At 51.8% G+C, this 22,984-nt stretch overlaps 1 protein-coding gene across 1 annotated transcript; it reads right to left on the reverse strand.

The window, feature by feature from the left end:
* Positions 1-972: 972 nt before the first annotated feature.
* On the reverse strand, positions 973-22,733 carry GTF3C4 (general transcription factor IIIC subunit 4). Its single transcript, XM_062207306.1, has 5 exons — positions 22,383-22,733; positions 13,913-15,739; positions 9,486-9,616; positions 7,616-7,704; positions 973-2,456 (listed from the first exon to the last, which is right to left on the reverse strand). Exons 1-5 carry the CDS (start codon positions 22,731-22,733, stop codon positions 2,392-2,394), a joined length of 2,463 nt encoding a protein of 820 aa, XP_062063290.1. The 3' UTR covers positions 973-2,391.
* Positions 22,734-22,984: the final 251 nt, after the last annotated feature.

Genomic DNA, 22,984 nt, shown 5'->3' on the forward strand with positions numbered 1-22,984 from the left:
GCAAGTAGATCCAACCTACATACTTCAACATTAATATTCTCAAGAGCTTCTTAGAGGGAGAAGCAGCAAAATGTCGCCCTCAGCCCGGAGCTTCACTCATGGTTCTAATAACTTCTGACATTGCAAAATAATTGGTAGTTTGGCAGCTGTAATAGTTGGTACAGATTGCTTGACGTCTGGGTGGTGGACACAGGAGGATTTCAGCTTGAATATCAGCGTAACAAGCTCTCAATCTCTTATCTGGAATAATAGGAACAAATTAACCCCAGGCGGAGAAAACGTGATACACACGTGGATACCAGACTCTCCAAACGCAACAGTGTTGTAGCTTAAAAGGTTCAACTGCGCAGCCTCTGCGGCCCAGGGACACTGCTTCTGCCCGGCCTCCCCTTCCTGAACTCTGCCTGAAGCCCCCCAACACCGGGCACAGCGCACGCTGGACATAGAGGCAAGCAGCAGAGCCCTGGTGTCGCCCCTCTGTCCAAGTCGCACTGACCACACCCTGTCACCAGGCAAGCAAATGCAAACGTGCACTGTTCCGGGCTGCGATGGATCCCAAATCTCCTCTCGCTTCCCCAGCTCCATGGCGGTGGGAGAGGGTAGGGGAAGGCCTCCCAGTGGGGCGCAAGACCCAGCAGACAGACTCTGTTCCAGCAAACGCAGCGCCAGGGCCGCCCCCACAGGCACCAGATGCCTCGGGGGGCCCCTTCCAGTTACTCTCGATAGTTATAGTCCTCAAAAATGCACAACTGCTTTAAATACAAACGTAATGTACGTTTTAAACGGCGGCAGCACGAAGTCCTGTACTCACTCCGGTACCAGAGAAAGCGGAACTACGCCATGCCTGCAGACCTCCAGCCTCCTGTCCCCCGGCTATGAAGCAAGGCAGCCACACACACAGGCGACCTCGCCCACACGGCGCTCTGCACTGTTCACAAACACTATTCTTGCAATTTCCTCAAAATGAGAGGAAAAAAAAAAAAAAAAAGAAGACAGAAGACCCCAGCAAGTAACGAAACACGCGAGACCAAACGACCACCTGAACCGGAACGCAGACGTTCGAACACACCTCCTGAGGGCCCACACACGCGTGTGTATGTGTGACACATGTGTGTCTCCACACGGTGAGGCCAAAATGCCATTCACTAAGTTGGAAATCGTGTTAGAGAGAGACAAGAGCGACAGCACGGACAGGAGCGAATCTCACCCTCGTCTCCACTTCACTCTGGAGACACGGGCCCCTGAAGACGTCTAGTGAGGCCCGCGTCAGCGCCAGTCCTCAGGAGGCTCAGCTAGGAACCCAGAGCTCTGCGTTCCAGAGCGTCTGTCTGTCTCAGTTTCTCATTAAGCGCAATTCATCAGAGTGGACGCCTACCATCTCCTCTTGTAGTCCACAAAAAAAAGAAAAGAAAAAAAACTAAAAGCCAGGCGGGGATTCCCAGGCTCCGCCCTCAGAGCTGCACACACAGTGGCCCCAGAGCTCAGGTCTCCACTTGCGAGCTGAGAGCTGTCTCTCCCCAGAAATCCCTGGACGACTCTGACCTCGGACACTAAATGAAACGTCTCGAAATGCCAACACTAAGAATACTGTAAGTTCCCAACTCAATACTAAAAACAGAGGCTTGCTTTCTTCTCTGTACAAGTATCTCGTCCAGGCTACCACAGCTCAGTCTGAAGCAGGCTGGGACGTGGGCACACTGGAGTACTTGACATCTTTCTATGTAGTAAGAAGCTGGGCCAGGCAATCTGACAGAGGAGAGAATTAAAAACAAGTCACTACAGTTACTAATTAAAACCGTCACCTGATCACTTGACACATTAGACCAATGTCAGTCTTGGCTTCAACTTCTCAAAAATACAGAATTTTTAGAAAACGTTTTCTGTATGCATGAAAAACAAGAAGAGACAGGACACCCACCGCAGCTGTTCATGGAGAGAAAGCTTGAACTTGCGCACTCTACTGTCTGTCGGCACACGCACTCACGCCCCAGGGGCTCTGTGCTCCCCGCCAGAGGCAGGGATGAAAGCCTCGCTCAGCCGGGCAGGACCCTCTCCACAGGCGCGATGAGAGCCTCCCGTGCCTAGAAATGTCAGGACTTCTTTTTGTTCAAACTGCTCCAGTCCAGACACTGGGAAAAAGGGGCCCCCACGTGTGAGTTGCTGGGGGCTAATGTTCAACTCAAAACGGCCCAGACCCCCGCACACAGTCGCTCTGAAGCATATCCCGAGTCCCCGAGAGGGGGTCTGTGTCTCAGAACAGAGCTCCCGGGGCCTCTTCCAGTCTCGCAGCGTCCACGCCAGGGCAGGCTGCCTCCAGCACAGCCTCTCCTCGGGCCACGGGGCGTCTTCCACAGCAGAGCTCGTGCCCATCCATCCGCGCTCTCTCGGCACTCAGAAGACGGGGGAGTCACAGAAGGGGCAGGGGCTCTGCAGGAGCCTCTTGATCCAGTCAGGGTCTGCGGAAGGGAGACAGGAGGGGTCAGCGGCAGCTCCAGAAAACCCGCCAGGCCGGCGGTGCTCGCCGAGGCAGGGCCCCGCTCTGCCGCCACAGCGCCGGGTTCTTGGGAGTACTCTGCTCTGGGCCTGCGTGGCCACCATTCCAATGAGTGGTTTCCCACGACAATGTGTGATGAAACAAATGTAAAGAAAGAACTGGGACAGAGCAGGTTAAGCCACCACCTGAGACACCAGCACCCTGCCCACATTCCACAGAGGAGCACCAATCCATGTCCCTGCTAACGCTACCGGAAAGCCATGGAAGATGGCCCAAATGCTCGGGTCCCTGCTACCCGAGTGGGAGACCTTGATGGAGTTTCAGGCTCCCCACTTTGGCCTGGCCCCACCCTCTGTCACTTTGCCTTTCAAATAAATGAAATCTCAAAAAAAAAAGAAAAAGACTAGACTTTTATTCCGAGACTAGGATTTCATACAATGCTCTCCTGGTAATGTTTTAGAACTGCTGTGACTTTAGAACATGCGACACTGGGTCAAGACCCCTCCCCGGGGCTGTGCCATGATCTCTGCCCTCCCTCTCTCCTTCTCCTTCCTCCCGGAAGCCATGAATGGAAAAGTCAAAGTCAATGGGCGGAGCCCGGTGCTGTGGCATAGCAGGCGAAGCCGCCGCCTGCAGTGCCGGCATCCCATATGGGCACCAGTTCTAGTCCCAGCTGCTGCGCTTCCGATCCAGCTCTCTGCTGTGGCCTGGGAAAGCAGTACAAGATGGCCCTAGTTCCTGGGCCCCTGCACCCACACGGGAGACCAAGAAGGTCCTGGCTCTGGATCGGCACAGCTCTGGCCGTTATGGCCACCTGGGGAGTGAACCAGCGGATGGAAGACCTCTCTCTCTTTTTCTCTCTCTGCCTCTCAAATAGAAAAACAAAAGCCAGTGGGCAGGTTTTATTGTTTTTAAGCCTCAATCTTCTGTTTCCTGCCTAAACAGCGTATCAATTCTCAACTGTAATGACTGTTTAAAAGTTCCCAAAATGTGTGTCAAAATAATCTCATAGGAGGAGGGGCTTATGGAAAAAATAAAAAAGGTTGTAAGTTGATAAATTCTGAAGTTGGTGATAGGAACTTAGGGTTTAGTATATTTTTCTCTTTAATTCTGTATATGATTCTAGTCTCTAATAAAAAGAACAGAACAAAGCTGATGACACAGCTCCTGAAAATCAGAGTGGTCAGTTGCTCTCAGGCAGAAACCAGGAATAAAGATGTAGTTTCATGACCAATGCTTTTTGTTTCCATTGAGAACACAAAGTTTCCCCAAACAGATCCATAATTGTACATGCTTCTGACTCTCAGGCCACAGTCAGACACGGGTGTGGTATTAAATAAACAGAGGCCGGCCCATGTTCAGGATCTTGTTTCCTGCTCATCATCTCCTGTGCTATTAGGAGACAGTACTCAGATCAACCATTAGAAACCCATCGCGGGGCCGGCACTGTGGCGCAGCAGGTTAACGCCCTGGCCTGAAGCACCGGCATCCCACATGGGTGCTGGTTCTAGTCCCGGCTGCTCCTCTTCCAACCCAGCTCTCTGTTATGGCCTGGGAAAGCAGTAGAAGATGGCCCAAGTCCTTGAGCCCCTGCACCCGCATGGGAGACCTGGAGGAGGCTTCTAGCTCCTGGCTTCAGATCGGCACAGCTCCGGCCGTTGCAGCCATCTGGGGAGTGAACCAATGGAAGGAAGACCTCTCTCTCTGTCTACCTCTCTCTGTAACTCTTTCAAATAAATAAAATAAATCCTTCATTCAAATCTATCTAGGGCCATTTAACAAATCTATCTAGGGACCATCTAACAAATCTATCTAGGGCCATCCAACAGCTCTATCTAGGGCCATCTAACAAATCTATCCAGGGACCATCCAACAGATCTATCTAGGGACCATCTAACAGATCTATCTAGGACCATCTAACAAATCTATCTAGGGCCATCTAACAAATCTATCTAGGGACCATCTAACAGATCTATCTAGGGCCATCTAACAAATCTATCTAGGGCCATCTAACAGATCTATCTAGGGCCATCTAACAAATCTATCTAGGGACCATCTAACAGATCTATCTAGGGCCATCTAACAAATCTATCTAGGGCCATCTAACAGATCTATCTAGGGCCATCTAATAGGGACCATCTAACAGATCTATCTAGGGCCATCTAACAAATCTATCTAGGGCCATCTAACAAATCTATCTAGGGCCATCCAACAGATCTATCTAGGGCCATCTAACAAATCTATCCAGGGACCATCCAACAGATCTATCTAGGGACCATCTAACAGATCTATCTAGGACCATCTAACAGATCTATCTAGGGCCATCTAACAAATCTATCTAGGGACCATCTAACAGATCTATCTAGGGACCATCTAACAGATCTATCTAGGGCCATCTAACAGATCTATCTAGGACCATCTAACAAATCTATCTAGGGCCATCTAACAGATCTATCTAGGGACCATCTAACAGATCTATCTAGGGCCATCTAACAGATCTATCTAGGGACCATCCAACAGATCTATCTAGGGACCATCCAACAGATCTATCTAGGGCCATCTAACAGATCTATCTAGGACCATCTAACAAATCTATCTAGGGCCATCTAACAGATCTATCCAGGGACCATCTAACAGATCGATCTAGGGCCATCTAACAGATCTATCTAGGACCATCTAACAAATCTATCTAGGGCCATCTAACAGATCTATCTAGGGACCATCTAACAGATCTATCTAGGGACCATCTAACAGATCTATCTAGGGACCATCCAACAGATCTATCTAGGGCCATCTAACAGATCTATCTAGGGCCATCCAACAGATCTATCTAGGGCCATCTAACATCTATCCAGGGACCATCCAACAAATCTATCTAGGGCCATCCAACAGATCTATCTAGGGCCATCTAACAGATCTATCTAGGGCCATCTAACAAATCTATCTAGGGACCATCTAACAGATCTATCTAGGGACCATCTAACAGATCTATCTAGGGCCATCTAACAGATCTATCTAGGGACCATCTAACAAATCTATCTAGGGACCATCTAACAGATCTATCTAGGGCCATCTAACAGATCTATCCAGGGACCATCTAACAGATCTATCTAGGGCCATCTAACAGATCTATCTAGGGCCATCTAACAGATCTATCTAGGGACCATCTAACAGATCTATCTAGGGCCATCTAACAGATCTATCTAGGGACCATCTAACAGATCTATCTAGGGCCATCCAACAGATCTATCTAGGGCCATCTAACAGATCTATCTAGGGACCATCTAACAGATCTATCTAGGGACCATCTAACAGATCGATCTAGGGCCATCTAACAAATCTATCTAGGGACCATCTAACAGATCTATCTAGGGACCATCTAACAGATCTATCTAGGGCCATCTAACAGATCTATCTAGGGCCATCTAACAGATCTATCTAGGGCCATCTAACAAATCTATCTAGGGACCATCTAACAAATCTATCTAGGGACCATCCAACAGATCTATCTAGGGACCATCTAACAGATCTATCTAGGACCATCTAACAGATCTATCTAGGGACCATCTAACAGATCTATCTAGGGCCATCTAACAAATCTATCTAGGGACCATCTAACAGATCTATCTAGGGACCATCTAACAGATCTATCTAGGGACCATCTAACAGATCGATCTAGGGCCATCTAACAAATCTATCTAGGGACCATCTAACAGATCTATCTAGGGACCATCTAACAGATCTATCTAGGGCCATCTAACAAATCTATCTAGGGACCATCTAACAGATCTATCTAGGGACCATCTAACAGATCTATCTAGGGACCATCTAACAGATCTATCTAGGGCCATCTAACAAATCTATCTAGGGCCATCTAACAGATCTATCTAGGGCCATCTAACAAATCTATCTAGGGCCATCTAACAGATCTATCTAGGGCCATCTAACAAATCTATCTAGGGCCATCTAACAGATCTATCTAGGGCCATCTAACAAATCTATCTAGGGCCATCTAACAGATCTATCTAGGGCCATCTAATAGGGACCATCTAACAGATCTATCTAGGGCCATCTAACAGATCTATCTAGGGACCATCTAACAAATCTATCTAGGGACCATCTAACAGATCTATCTAGGGACCATCTAACAGATCTATCTAGGACCATCTAACAGATCTATCTAGGGACCATCTAACAGATCTATCTAGGGCCATCTAACAGATCTATCTAGGGCCATCTAACAGATCTATCTAGGGCCATCTAACAAATCTATCTAGGGACCATCTAACAGATCTATCTAGGGCCATCTAACAGATCTATCTAGGGCCATCTAATAGGGACCATCTAACAGATCTATCTAGGGCCATCTAACAGATCTATCTAGGGACCATCTAACAAATCTATCTAGGGACCATCCAACAGATCTATCTAGGGACCATCTAACAGATCTAGGACCATCTAACAGATCTATCTAGGGACCATCTAACAGATCTATCTAGGGCCATCTAACAGATCTATCTAGGGACCATCTAACAAATCCATCTAGGGACCATCCAACAGATCTATCTAGGGACCATCTAACAGATCTATCTAGGGCCATCTAACAGATCTATCTAGGGCCATCTAACAGATCTATCTAGGGACCATCTAACAGATCTATCTAGGGCCATCTAACAGATCTATCTAGGGCCATCCAACAGATCTATCTAGGGACCATCTAACAGATCTATCTAGGGACCATCTAACAGATCTATCTAGGGCCATCTAACAGATCTATCTAGGGACCATCTAACAGATCTATCTAGGGCCATCTAACAGATCTATCTAGGGCCATCCAACAGATCTATCTAGGGACCATCTAACAGATCTATCTAGGGCCATCTAACAGATCTATCTAGGGACCATCTAACAGATCTATCTAGGGGCCATCTGGAACAAGCTGACCTTTAGGAAGGAGTCTCGTGTCTGCAGTGACAGACGTCCGCAGACCACGAAGAGGCCGCGTGTACATCAACAACACGCGGTCCCACAGCCACAGGGTGGAGGTGACCTCCGCCATCGTCTGGGAACTGGCACGCCGTGACTGCCCCGCACCCTGCGCAGGGCTGGGGAGGCGCTCACCTTCCGGGGCTGGATGCCGGGCGATGCTGTCGTGGAGCAGGCACCGTCTGTAGATCAGACTCTGGCAGGACTGGTAGGTCAGGAAGCACCTGGCAAAGACAGAGCCACGCTCAGGGCAGGCCGGCTCGGGTCTCCCACAGCTGGGGAAGCAGCACTGAGGTGGAGGAGCCACCAGGTGAGTAAACCCACACCTCCATCAGGGAAAGTGCTACAAGACCTCACAGGTGCATGGCGACCATGTATGCCTCTGCGCACCCAGGCAGGTGAGACCTACACTGACACCCTAGGAAACAGGAAGTGGCCATCCATGTTACCAGGCAGACAGACCAAGTTTGTGACCCAGAGTCACCTCAGCCTTGCTTCCTCCTGTCCCCAGCATCAGGAAAGAATTCAGTCTCTGCCTCTCTGACTGCATCTTGGATTCTTGGAATGTTCAAAAGATCATGCATTACACTGAAAATTCCTTTTGTTGGTGGCTTTAAAGATGAGGTACAAGCACTATCTTTAAGAAAATGACAATTTAGTGGGGGCAAACCTGAAAAATATCAAAGACAAAATTAGTAGTGCAAAAACAAAAAAGGGCCATGAGCAAGCCTCCACTCCACGCAACGGCTATTCACTGAGCATCTCCCGGGACCAGGCCAGGACGGTGCCGACGGAACACAATGGGACGGCAGGGTGCTGTTCAGGCTCTGTGCAAAGTCTTCCGAAAGACAGCAGTTTGAAGTGGAGCAACGGAGGAACAGAAACTCAAAGAGGAGGGAGGTTGGGGAAGGAGCTCCAAGCAGGTTCACCTCAGCAAAGACTTGGGTATGGGGGGTGCAGGGCTTATGATGCTGCTGTTAACCAGACTGCCTGGCTCCTGCTACTGACTGCAGCTTCCTGGGCAAGAGGAACCGTAGCAGGGGCGAGTCCTGGGGGAAGGGGGCGGGGGTCATAATTTCAGGTCACGTGGCCAGGAAGGCCTGATGACAAGGTGACCCTTGAGGAGAGGCCCTGTGGACACCCGCAAAGGGCTCCAGGAGGAGACGGGCTGACACGAGAGGAACAGCCAGGCCACTACACCTGGAAGGAGGTGGGGAGGGGATGAGGTCAGAGAGAGGATGAGCAGAAGTCTCACAGCCCACAGACAGGGTTTTTGTTTTGCCTCCTCAGAATTGGAGGTCTGGGACTTGAGCACAGGGGTGAACAGACAGGAGGGGGTGAGGAAGATCAGCTGGAAGGTGAATACAGCCTGGGCAAGAGACGAGGAGGAAGTCGTAGCAGGGGCTGGAGTCCGATCTCAATGCTGTTAGACATCAAGCAGGCTTACAGCAGGGGAGAGACAGGTGGGAGTTCCCCCTTGAAGTCACCAGGGTCCCAGCAGACGCCAGCACCAGGCAGGGCTCACAGAGAAAACCAGGCCCAAAGAGACACCGAGGAGATGAGGCAGAGCCAGCAGAGACGAGCGAGAACGGAAAGAACGAGGTGTCGAGTCCTGGGGCAGGGGTGACAGTGTGTCACGGAGGGGGCGAGCCACTGCACCACCCACAGCGAGGACACGTCACGTCTGCTCTCAGGGCGGGCAGGGGAGGGCGTCTACCCCGTACGATGTGAATTCATCTACTTTAACAGGCACTGCCTGGTGATACTACCCTCTAAAACACCACTCCAAAGGAGAGCAGCACCACCACAGCACACCAGGCAGAGAGGACGGCCCTCCAAGGCCACTCTGCCTCCGCACAGCAGCACAGCCGGTGCGCGGCAGGCTCAGAACAGCGGCTTTTCTCCTACACGCTGGCGAGGGCAACGTGGCCTGGGAGACACTGTGCAGCACCCTGCGCCACACAGAGCCCGGAACCCAGCAGTCAGGGCTGTCGGAAGGGCTTACCGGAGCCAAATGTGGCCATTGGAGCAGACAGCCTGTTTGCGATCTGTGAAGGGCAAGATCTCCTTGCACAAGCTGCAGTGCTCGGGGAAGGTCTGCTTGTTCATCTTCTTCGAGATGTGTCCAATCAGCACCTGGTTAGACAGAGCAGCCGGCAGTCAGCGGTGAGTGCGGCGCCTTCTGAGGAAGAGGTCCACGGGCACACAGGAAAAAGGAAGAAAATGCACAGTTCTGTGTGCTCCCACACAGGCTGCCCACACCGAACGCGCACAGTGAGCCGGCGAGCTGAACAAATGAACCCATTCAGGGACCCTGGGTCACCCCGGACAGAACTTCTGAAAACCATACTCTTACGACCTGCCTTGTTTTCACTGGGGTTCCCTCGGAAGTCAAAGTGCTTAGCTGTGATCGACAGCACTGAGTGCTGGAAGGCGACACAGAACCTCTATAGGCAAAAGTATCACGAGCAATACTACGGAGTCTGCAGAATTGTCACAGAGTAGAGACTCGGGATTAAAAATAACTGCCCTGACGGCCAAAGGCCCATCCCCCACCCAGACCAGCAGTCTGCACCCGAGACCGCCGAGCCCACCGCAGAGGCCGGCAGCCCCACCGTGGGAGCCGAGACGGCACAGGCTCTAGGCCTCGCCCCGCTTCAGATTGGCTTTTCTCTGCTGATTAAGATTACCTTTAAAAATAAAAGTCCGAAAAAGTCTGCTTCATCATTGTTGACAAAAACCCACTGGCCACGTTGCCTCAGGGCACCGTTCTCTGGAGCAGCCGGTGCCCTTCAAAGCTTCAAGCCTGGCACACTTAACTCCCTGTGGAAGCACTGACAAGGTGCGCATTAATTCACTAAAACTCATCACTCGGGTATGAGAGCGATCTCAACAGCTCCGCCTACCTTCTGTATGTAACTTGCAAGTTTAAATCCCATTAGCTTTTGGCTTTTTTGGTTTTTGGCCGTAGGAAATCTAATTCAGGTGTCGGTGTTGTGGTACCGCAGGTTAAGCCACGGCCTGCAATGCCGTGCAGCAGTTCGTGTCCCTGCTGCTCCACTTCCGATCCAGCACCCTGCTAATGCGCTTGGGAAAGCAGAAGATGGCCCTACCACCTGGACCCTGCCACCCACATGGGAGACCCGGATGGAGCTCCTGGCTCCTGGCCTTGACCGAATGGTCCCAGCTGTTTCGACCATTTGAGGAGTGAAACAGTGGAAGGCTGCATGTGTGCTTCCCTGACACCGATGCCCCCCACTGCCTTTCAGATAAATAAAGAAATCTTCTACGGATTTTAATTCATGACTCCTACAGCAAGGACGGCCACCCCAATCCCTCTTTTCTACATGGTGCAGGGACCAAATGGCTCGGAACCCCTCCAGGAGAAACGCACTAATCCCCCTAAGGGCGGGCTGCTTCTTGACCACGAGCCCACCTGTTTAGTTGGATTCATCACTCTCACTGGGGTGATTCTCCTTCCAAGGGGGCAAACAGTGGTTCTTAGAAGACAAAAACACTCTTACACTTTTATGTATAAAGCACAGATATACATACAGTATATAAGAAGACAAAATGTGGGGCCGGCGCTGTGGCACAGCGGGTTAACGCCCTGGCCTAGGGCGCCGGCATCCCATGTGGGGGCCAGTTTAAGACCTGGCTGCTCCACTTCCTATCCAGCTCTCTGCCATGGCCTGGGAAGGCAGTAGAGGATGGCCCAGGTCCTTGGGCCCCTGCACCTGCGTGGGAGACCTGGAAGAAGCTCCTGGCTTCCGATCAGCGCAGAGCCGGCTGTTGCGGCCAATTGGGGAGTGAACCATCGGATGGAAGACACACTCTCTCTGTCTCTCCTCTCTCTGTGTAACTCTGTCTTTCAAATAAATAAATCTTAAAAAAAAAAAAAAAAGACAAAATGTACCTGTGGTAGTACATAGTTGGGCAATTAAGAACAAAACATCTACATATTCTCTAGGGGAAGTGACGATGAACAAAAGGCTAAGAAATACACTCTACCACACCAGGCAGATTCTCAGAAGTAATTTAGAACGACTACTGAATCAACATCCCAGGTTAAAAAGGCCTTCATTTTACAGATATTGTTGGATTTTTTAAAACAGGAAATGCATTGTCTTCAATCAAAAGTCAGCTGCTGGGGCTGGTGCTGTGGAGCAGTGGGTGAAGCCATCACCTGCAGTGCCAGCATCCCATATGGGTGCAGGTTCGAGACCTGGCTGCTGCACTTCCGATCCAGCTCTCTGCTGTGGCCTGGGAAAGCAATGGAAGATGGCCCAAGTCCTTGGGCCCCTGCACCCACGTGGGAGACCCAGAGGAAGCTCCTGGCTCCTGGCTTCGGATTAGCTCAGCTCCCACCGTTGTGGCCACTTAGGGTATGAACCAGCAGATGGAAGACCTCTCTCTCTCTCTCTGTCTCTCAAATAAATCAATCTTAAAAAAAGAAAGTCAGCTGGCTGAACAAGGGTTGGGGGACAGTCTTCCATCTCTTTCACCTGTTCCGTTGGAGCCACAGAGCTATGCCAAACGTGGTTTCCCGAACTGATGCAGCCTCCAAACAAGAAGTCTAAACCATAAAGAACCAACTTCCACTATTTTCTGGAATTTTTATAAAACCAGGAAATCTTCCAGACACTTTAGAACACAGGAAACAGCTCTCCCTTGTGAAGTAGTTACCTGAACAACACATCCCAACAATTCTTTTTTTTTTTTTTTTTTTTTTGACAGGCAGAGTAGATAGTGAGAGCGATTCTTTTTTTTTTTTTTTTTTTTTTAAGACTTTTATTTATTAGAGAGGTAGAGCTGCAGAGGGAGAGATGGCAAACAAGTTCTTCCATCGCTGGTTTACTCCCCAAATGGTCACAACGGCCAGAGCTGGGCTGATCTGAAGCCAGGAGTCAGGAGCTTCTTCCGGGTCCCCCATGCAGGTGTAGGGGTCCAAGGACTTTGGCCATCCTCTGCTGCCTTCCCAGGCATGTTAGCAGGGAGCTGGATCGGAAGTGGAGCAGCCGGGTCATGAACTGGCACCCATATGGGATGCCGGCGCCACTGGCAGAGGCCTAGCCTACAGCGCCACAGCGCTGGCCCCCATTCTAACAATTCTTAAGGCCCTGCACACATCCTATAAGAAAATATAACAAGCAATTTGTAGATGACTTAACATTAGGGATGAAGACATTTAAATTGATTCCTTTCAACCTGACATTTTACATAAGACTTTAGGGAAAGAGAATATGCGCCAATTTTCAGAGTGTAAGAGAACCGACTTTTATGACTCTGAATATTTTAGTATACAGTATGTTCCCTGGAACCCAAGTTCGGCAGGATTTTAGCTGCTGATAGCTGTGCAAACGATTCCCTGATCAAGAAGTCTGGCTAACACCAGAATTTTCAGAAGCCCCAGAATGGTAACGTGCACTGAGAGTACACACAGTATGGGGCCAGAATCGTGCCAGTCAGTCAAGCTGCTATCTGCCACACTGGCATCCACATGACCGCAGGTGTGTGTCCTGGCTGCCCCACTTCTGATCCTGCTTCCTGCTGATGTGCCAGAGAAAAGCGGCAGAGGGTGGCCCAAGTGCTTAGGCCACGTGGGAGACACGAATAGAGTTCCGGGCTTCCGATGCAGCCTGGCCCAGACCTGGCTGTCGCAGCCGTTGGGGAGTGAACCAGCGGATGGAAGATCTCTCTGCCACTCTGCCTTTCAAATACATAAATCTTAAAAAAAATAAAAAAGTACACAGTGTGCAGTATTCCCAAGCTTGAGTCTTTATATCAGTAGGAAGCTTGGACTTTGGGAATTCCTAAAGTTGTACGGTAGGTTGAGCTGCAGCTTGCAATGCTGGCCTCCCATATCAAAGCGCCAGTCTGAGTCTCAGCTACTCCACTTCCAATCCAACTCCCTGACCATGTGCCTTGCAGGGCAGCAGACCATGGCTCAAGCGGGAAGGTCAGGATGGAGTTCCTGGGTCCGGGCTTTAGCCTGGTTCCGACCTAGCTGTTGCAGCCATCTGGGGAGTGAGCCAGTGGACAGGTGATGATCTCTCTCTTTGTCCCTCCCCTTTCTCTGTCACTGTCTTTCAAATAACATACACCTGCCCATCCTCCCCAGAACATGTGACCCTCAGGGAACGGAGCCTGGATGCGAATTTCCCCTGCTGTGACTGCCCACCACACACTCCCCTGCTAATGCAGCCACAGCCTGGGATCTCCCCTTGCCATCCTGCACACCACGCCCACGCTGAGAATCGCAGCAGCCCCTGAGCTGTGCACGTGTGCTCTGCATTAATCCCCGTGGCCTCTTCACTCCCCTGCACCCCACGCCAATCAATCACCTAGGAAACGTCAACACCAACGCTCGGCTTGAGAAATTCAAGCTAGGGCACTGCTCTCACCACGCCGGGGCGGGCTGTGAACACCTACCCGGGCCGTTCGGTCGTCGTACTCCTCGTCGGACATGAGGAAGTTGCAGAGCCCTCTGGTGGGGATGCTAGTGTTCTCGGTGATCCAGGTGTGCAGGTACACCTCCCCCAAGACGCGCTTCATGTGCTCCCTGGTCAGGTGCATCTCCACAGCTTCGATCTTCCCCTGGATTTCCAGAAGCTTCTCCTCCATGGGCTCGCGGCCTCCGCCCTCTCCGGCAGGCACGAGGGCGTCCTCGGCGGCCTCCTCCCCGTCGCCTTCTCGGCTCCTCTCCTGCAGGCCCTGCTTCACCGCCTGCTTGGAGGAGGTGCCTTCCTCCTGCTGCTCGTCCTCGGCGTTGCCCACCCCGGGCGAGTCGACCAGTAGGATTTTCGAGTCCTCGTGGGTGGGCTTCCACAAGGCTTCTGAAGGGGTTTTCTGCATCGACTGGTACAAAATCCTCAGCAGGAAAAGCTTAAAGCGCCAGAAGTAGGTGACGCCGCTGCTCTCGATCTTCTTTTCCAAAGCCTCCTGTAGAAACTGAGGGATGTGCTTATCCTTTAAAATCTTCCAGCGCACAAGGTCGATCAGATCCACCTGCTTAAAGAGGTTCTGCACCGAAGATTCCAGGAGCTGAGCTGCTGCCTCTTCAAAGGTTTTCAGAGTGACAAACTGGACCTGGTAGTTCTTGTTTACGGGATGGAGGCCATTGACCATGCCCTCCGTCGTAATGATGGCCAGATACGCCCCGCAGGGGCTCACTGCTATCCCGTGAGTCCTCACTGAGCCGAACACATCGGAGAGTTTGATCAGCTGGTGTTCAAACTTTAGCGCAACGTCTGTGAAGATGGGAATCAGCTGCCTCACCTTCCCGTCACTTGAACACGTATACACTGTCCCGTTCTGTTTGTCGGCCGTCATGGAGACGATTGGCAGCGAGTGCAGGCCCGTGACGTGGGAATTGTGAACGTTGAGGCCTGCTTTGGAGATCAGAAGAAGACACCAAAACACGTAGGAGCCCCTGGCAGCCACCACCAGGCTGCAGCTGCACTTCTGGTAGGGGTGGTAGAGGGGCACACACTTGATGCTGTGCACTGGCAACTGGTCCATTTCCTTCCACAAGACAACAGGCTGCCTTAGCGTGAAATAGCCTTTCACTGCTTTGAGGTTGACAGGAAGAATTTTCACAGGTCCAAAAGCACTTCCTACAATAAGGCCGCTCATTTTGCGGTTATTGTGCTCATATTCCCACCAAAACAAGACGCTAGGAGAGTTGATTCCCGACTCGATGGTGTTGCAGGAGGAGATGGATTCCTTCCCCACAAACGGCAGCTGGAACTGCCACACAGCAATATTGCCGTTCTCAAAGAGGACGGCCAGGAGCACGCTGCCCACGTCTCGGCACTCGTTATTGTGCTTGACCTGCTGGGTGGTGCAGATGCCCGACCACTCCATCCTCACTGGAGTCTGCATGCTGTGTCTCCTCTGGAACTCGGCGAAGTCCCCCAGATTTCCCTGTGGAGCGTCACTCTTGGACAGCCTGTAACTGGTCTCATAAAGACGTTCCCCATAAATCTCCGTCAGGTCGACCAGCTGGACCCACTGCAGTCTGTTGAGGTTAGCCTGGATGGTCAGGCGGTTGTCCATGGTCAGTGCTGCCAAGAGGCACCTGCCATTGGCATCACAACCCATGGGGGACCAGCTAGTGTATTTGAATCCTCTCAGCGGCGGCAAAGCCTTCCCCTCGGGGTTGAACACCCTATCCAACATGAAAGTCTGGCTGATTGTGGGGTCTTTAGAGGTGGCAAACTTCTCCTTGCATTCAGCAACTTCTGCTTTTGAGCCCACCTGGAAGGATACAAAATGGTTATTTATCTATGTAATTGATCCACACTAATACAGATGAAAATTTTCATATGGGTTCTATTCATTTTGGCATGCTATGCATTTAGAAGATCGAGTACACACAAAGATTAAATGAGCATTCACTCAAGAAAACGGCATTTTCTTAGAAGGGTCAGAATAAACAGTCATTACTTACAGACTGACTCCCACATTCTTCTGACTTAAGCAATCGGGATACGGATTTTTTTTAGAGTCAGCAGAGGGGCTGGTGCTGTGGCATGGTGAGTAAAGCCCATGCCTGAAGTTCCTCATCTCTTCTGGGCGCCAGTTCGAGTCCTGGCTGTTCCACTTTTGATCCAGCTCCTTGCTAACATGTCTGGGAAGGCAGAAGATGACTCAAGTGCTAGGGCCCCAGCACCCACGTGGGAGACCTGGAGGAAGCTCCAGGCTCCTGGCTTTGGACTGGCTCAAGCTCTGGCTGTTGCGGCCATTTGGGTAGTGAACCAGTGGATGGATGATCTCTGTCTCTCTCTCTGCCTCTGCCTCTCTATAACTCTTCCTTTCAAATAAATAAATCTTTTAAAAATGTCAACACGGCCCTTAATTCACAAAATGATAAAGGTGTTACAAATAGATGAAAATAGGGGCTGGTGCTATTGGTGCAGTGGGTTAAGCCCACCTGTGATGCCAACATCAGAACAATTTGAGTATCCAGTGCTCTGCTTCCACTCCAGCTCCCTGCCACTGTGCGTGGGAAGACAGTGGAAGATGACCCAAGTGCTCGGGCTCCTACCACACACATGGGATACCTGGGGAATGAACTAGTGAATGGATGATCTCTCTCTCTCTCTGTATCTCCCTGACACTCTACCTTTCAAATAAATAAACCATCTTTAAAAATGTATGAAAATATCTATTTCACGCAGCTCTATTTTATAATACTCTTGCATTACAATAGATTTAGCTTTTTTAATCTGAATTTCGCATTTGCAAATTATGCTGAGCGCTACCTCCAGCTGCCGTGTCTGCTTCGAGCAGCTCCGCTCTCCTGCCCTGCTGGCCGGCCTCCCCCAGGTGAAGTCTCACTCTCACCACACGGTCTCCTGTGACTATCCCAGCTTTCATTCATTGCTCCTTCTTCCAAGTTCATGGCATATATCAACAGTGCCTACGTTTATGATGGTGAGTTCTTAGAAACATTTTAAAGGGACATTAAAGATGGAGGAAGAGATAAACGGCCAAAAGAAAGTAGTCTAGAATCATTAAAAAATAGCTGAGAAGGCTAAAGTCAAAAAAAAAGAGCAGAGGTCAAAGCAGAAGACGGTTTCTGTTTTGCTGGAAGCAGGGAGGACTTGATCCTCTGCCTTCAGAGAAACGGATCAAAGAGTAGAAAACTGCACCTTCCATTCCGTTCTAGTGTCAATCGCCCTTCTCAAAGAGGCTGATCTTCAAAATGGAAAAGGCAGAATGTGATGAAAAGGGAATTCAAGCCTAAGACATTCATGGATGTAACGTTGAGTCACTTTAAATAAGTTTAACTTCCCAAGCATGGAGGAATCACACTCCAGCAGAGAGAAGAAGTCTGGAGATGCTAACTCAGAACCACCATGTCCTAGACAAAGCCTAGACAACTGGGGATGTGTCAGAAAAAAACAGCCCGTACTGACTAGATGCCATTCAGCCTAACTGGGAATAAAATCCTTCAGTGTATTAACAAACGAATGGCTTGTGAGACGGCAGCGATCATTAGAGACCAGCAAAAGATACTGTATAATCCAGTCTTAGTCTTTTTTCCGCCAAAACTGCCAGATGACATAATGAGCAAGAAACAAAATGAAAAGTGACAGAAAGGCGTCTACCCTGTCAATCAGTGGCTAACTTCCCTGAAGTGTTCTACACAACACTAAGGACCTCGACCGTCCCCGAGCAGGAGTCGTGTCACAGGGAACACAGCAAAGACTGACTCAACCAGAATTATCCAAACTCTTTTTTCTTTTACACTGCGATAGCGTCTTAGGAGCTGTTACTGGAGCTAAGTGCCGGCATCCCATATGGGTGCCGGTGGTTCAAGTCCCGGCTGCTCCACTTCCGATCCAGCTCCCTGCTAATGTGCCTGGTAAAACAGTGGAAGACTGCCCAAGTCCTTGGGCCCCTGCAACAGAGTGGGAGACCCGGAAGAAGCTCCTGGCTTCAGATCGGCCCAGCCCTGGCTGTTGCGGCGATTTGGGGAGTGAACCAGTGGATGGAAGATTTTCTCTGCCTCTCTGTAACTCTGCCTTTCAAATAAATAAATAAAATAAATCTTAAAAAAAAGGAGGGGGAATTAAGGGCAGGTGCTAGAGCCGCTGGAGAAAATTCCAGCCGAAGGAGGTGAAGGCAGCTGGCTCGACAGCACAACGCCAGGCAGAGCCCGAGCGTCACACGGGCAACCCTGGAAACACGACACAGCTAAGCAATCCACCAAGAGCGAAGAGTTGTGCTACGGTGCCAGACTACACACCAGCTCCACGGCCACGCACAAGCTGCTTACATCTCCTGGCCTTAATTTCCTTATTTGTGAAAGAGAATCATACATGTTTCAGAGTTAGGAAGGTTAATTAAAAATATGTGAAGCAGGGGCCAGCAATGATGGGTAAAGCTTCCACCTGCAGGGCCAGCATCTCATATGGGCACTGGCTCAAGTCCCGGATGTTCCACTTCCCATCCAGCTCTCTGCTGTGACCTGGGAAAACAGTAGAAAATGGCCCAAGTCCTTGGGCCCCTGCACCTGTGTAGGAGACCTGGAAGAAGCTCCTGGCTCCTGGCTTCAGATCGGCGCAGCTCTGGCCATTGCAGCCATGTGGGGAGTGAACCAGAGGGTGGAAGAAGACCCCTCTCTCCCTCTCTGCCTCTGCCTCTCTGTAACTCTTCCTTTCAAATAAATAAATAAATCTTTTAAAAAAAGTAAAGTGTTAATAAATGTTCCAAAAAATGTTGGGTATGTTTTTACTTAAATATTTACGTATTCAATTGGAAGTCACAACAAGAGAGCAAGAGCGACAGCAAGAGATCCCGCGATCCCAGGCACTGGTTCTCTCCGTTAGAGCCAGGAGCTCTGAGTCTCTGAGCGAGTGGCAGGGGCCCAAGGACTTGAGCTGTCATTTGCTGCCTCTGAGGGTGGAATTAGCAGAGGGCTGGATCCAATGTGGAGGTGGGACCTGAACCCAGGCACTCCGATATGGGATGCAAGTGTCCCCAAACGGCAGCATCACTGATTCTCTGAATAAGTAAATGCCAATGGGACTTAATAAAAGTATTTAAAGTATACTATGGATACAAAGTTGCCCACGAGATGAAGGGTGGACACAAATGAAAAACTAAAGTAGAACAAAAAGTAAACAGATTTTGCTACCCACAGCAGCAGCGGGATGAAACAGAGGAAGTTCAAACAAACTTTGGTCCCACTCACTGGGGAAGGATCCTGCTGGGACGCAGTAGCATGGATGCTGTTTGGTAGGGAACAGCCTTCCGGTGCGCTACAGTGGTTTGTAACACAACAGGTCTGAGTTAGCCTACTGCACCCGTCCCCAACTCTCCCCATCACAGAACCAGTTAACAACACAAGCACTCAGTGCCCAAGGACACACCACTTACAAGTCCAGCTCTCAGACGCCTGCCTAAAGCCAGTCACTGAATTGGACAGATACTGCTAATTGCTAAGCACTCTGTGAAAATCCATCTGAAGCTCTGGGACAGTGAGCTTCTTGAGGACCAATGATCGCAAAGACTACAAAAGTTTCTCACGGTAGCAGATGCAGTTAATACTTACTAAGGCATCTGACAATTGACACAGAATACAATTAGGGACCCAAAGAGAATTCGGAACCGTATGCAAGTGTAAGATCCACTTCATCTACAGTCCAATGGGAAGAAAAAATTGCAATGTACTCCTTTTTTTTTCCTTTCAAAATCTTTGTTTTCATTTACCTGAAAGGCAGAGAGAGCGAGCTCTTCCACTCACTGGTTTACTCCAAATATGCCTGCAACAGCCAGAGCCTGGTCAGGCCAAATCAGGAGCCTGGAATTCCATCTGAGTGTCCCACGTGGACAGCGAGGACCCTAGTGACTGAGCCGTCACCTCTGCCTGCAGGTGGGCACTGAGGAAGCTAGAACAGGAAGTGGGGCTGGAGCTCGAACCCGGCCACTCTGAATGGGGACACAGCTGTGCTGAGCAGCGTCCTAACTCTGTGTCAAACGCCGCCCTGGGACGTCTTGCTCCCGAGATTAAATCACTCATCTTTTTATCACGTATGTACCAGTACCTGCAACTAGCTGGTAATTAACACTTAAACTGTTCTATGGTTACACACTTCCCTAAGGGACGCTTAATCTAAACGACAGAACCCCAGAGCAGCAGCTTCAGAGGGAGGTAGCACCTAGCTCTCCAGTGGTGCTGCACACTAAAATGTGATCTAGGTTGCAGACCGCCCTCGTGTCGCTGGGGCAAAGGCACACTGGACAGTCCTGAGCGGCTATGTAGCCCCGGGGACCGCCGACGGGCAGAGCCGTCGAAGTGCCAACACGGGCTTCCTCACGATCCCCTCGTGCGTCCTACCCCACAGAGCCCTCACTGAGAACTCGGGGGCGCCGTCTCACGGGGGCGCTGAGTGGTGCACACCCAGCAACAGTAAGGGGCGGGAGACGCCACTCATTTCACGCAAGCTATTTATCGATTATTAGAAGGCCACGTAAGAGTTCCTGCTACTGAATGACTGTGGCAAAACCAGAGTCCATATTTTATCAGAACACTAGGCTACCTGCACATCCACACTCACAACATTAACCCAGCCTGCTATGACTGTAGTACCTTTTTAGCTTGAGCATTTATCTCTTCCACAAACTATACTAAATGACACTGTGGATTTAATCTTCCCAAAGGCTACACAAGGCAGGCTTTAGGAGCCCCCTTTATAGCTACGCCAATGTTGTTATCTTGTGCCCCTGTTTGTACTGATCATCTGCTTGCCTCTGGTCCAGCCAGTCATACTTCTGATCACTCTGTGTTCATGAACTCAGCGGTACCCTAGGGCTTCCTCCACGTTAGCCAACGTCCTCAGGCTGATCTTCCAAGTTCCCACACTGGCCTCACCCCACTTTCCTGACTCCCGGGAAGAGCTACTTGAGCTCATCTGTTGATCCACCATTACCCAAGCAGTGGCAAGTTATGACTTATGCACGTGTGCACGAGATGGGTGCCTCCTTCCTCCGCCAGGAGGCCCTTTCTTCCCCTCCTCTTACAAACCACACAGGACCGCTGCAGACCCACCCGGGGACTCCCTGACAGCAGCCTCCCTGGGCTTTCCTTGAAGTCCTCTCAGCTCCCGACCCCTACACACGGCTCTAGCTGGTGTGCCCGTGAACACACCCTGTGCACACCGACACCCGCAACTGCACGGCACTGCCGGGTCTGCCTGATCTGTTTACACCTGAACCGATCTGCTCACGTGTGCCCCAGCAGATCCTGGAGGAGTCAGTCATACCAGTTTACCAGTGACCTAACGTAACATCAGGTTATGCACGTGTGGGCGGTACAGTCTGGGACACCTCTGGATCCCAGTCCCGGCTCAGCCCCTCACCCCAGCTTCCGGCCGATGCGCACCCCGGACCCCGTCACCCACAGGAGAGGCTCAAATTGAGTTTCCGGCTCTTGGATTCGGCCTGGCCCAACCCCAGCTGTTGCGGGCATTTGCGGAGTAAACCAGCAGACGGAGGCTCTCTCTCCATCCGCGTCTGCCCCTCTCTGCCTTTCAAACAAACATAAACATTGTAAATTGTACATCCGAAACTGACATTAAATACGGGAAGAGTGAGGAGGGCTTTCACCGCCCTACCCACGGCTGGTGGCTGACATTGGAAAATACCAAAGTACAGAAAATCCTTACTTTGAGAAAGACACACAGTCACCGGACAGGGACTCCTATTTGCACGGCGCTCACAACCACCTGACAGCACAGGGCCCTTTACTGAGCCCTCGGCACAGAACGTTTGGTACACTGCTTCGTTCCCGAACCTGGGCCAGCACCGAGCACACGGGGTGCGCAAGTCTCTGTTCCACGACACGGACAGGTAGCTATCTGCACGCACACGCGGCGATACTGAAAACGTGCAGAGTTCTCACACTTCTGAAATGAACAACATGGCTTCCTACGTGGAAAACCAAAAAAAAACAGAACGCCTGGATGCGGGAGCCGCTGCCGCCGTAAGCACGGTCAACTTCAGGCAGCCTGCGGTTCCCAAAGCAAACTCGGGCCGCGCGAGGCCGAGCGCACACAGGCTCCTCGCGCTCGAAGTCTAAGGACCGCAACCGTGGCCGGAGGTTTAATTCTGCCGTCCCGCATCCCTAGGTCTCGCCAGCGCACGACCCCCGACGCGCAGTCCGCACCCATCCACCTGCCCCAGGTGGGCCGGTCGCACCCAGGGCGCGGGGCGGGGGCAGGCGATGCAAAGGGACCCGCGAGGCGCGAGGGCCGGGCGCGACCCAGGCCACAAAGCCGGCCGGGGGCCCCGGGGAGCGGCCCAGACAATGGGCGCCGCGGCGGGGGCAGGGCCGGGGCCCCTGGGGAGCCGGGCCCGAGCGTGGCCCGGAGCCGGCGCGCGCCGCACTCACCCTGAGCAGGCAGCTGTTGAGCGGGGCCGGCACCGAGGTGCGGTGGATCACCAGGTCCTGGCCCGGGTTGTGCACGTCGCAGATGAGCTCCAGCACCGCGACGCTGCGCGCCGTGGACACCGACACGCGGTGGTCCTCGGACCAGGCCAGCGGCTCCAGGCCGCTCACCGCGTACTGCAGCTTCACGGCCGGCTCCCGCCGAGTCACCAGCAGCCGAAACGCCGCGCTGGGCCCCGGGGCCGCCGGCTCCTTCCCGCCCGCCTCGCCGGCGCCCTCGCCCTCCTGCTCCCCGCCGGCCGGCGCAGGCCCGGCCACCGCGGGCCCCACGCGGGCCTTGTCGGCCGCGCTCATCTCCCCGCAGCAGCCGAGGTCCGAGCGCGCCAGGCCCGCGTCGCCGCCCCCAGCGCCCTCCGCGGCGGCCTGCTCCCCGCAGGCCCGAGCGCCGCCGAGCCTCGAAGGACCCCGCCGTTGCCAGGCGACGCGGCCCTGCCGGGTGGCCGCGCAGCTGCCTGACTGGAAAGCGCGCCTCCCCGCGCGGGCGCGGCCGCGGGCGGACCCGGGGAGACCGAGCCTCAGGCGCCCGCGGGCGCTCCCGACCGGCC

This window comes from Lepus europaeus, chromosome 12, assembly GCF_033115175.1.
Source record: "Lepus europaeus isolate LE1 chromosome 12, mLepTim1.pri, whole genome shotgun sequence".
Lineage (NCBI taxonomy): Eukaryota > Metazoa > Chordata > Mammalia > Lagomorpha > Leporidae > Lepus > Lepus europaeus.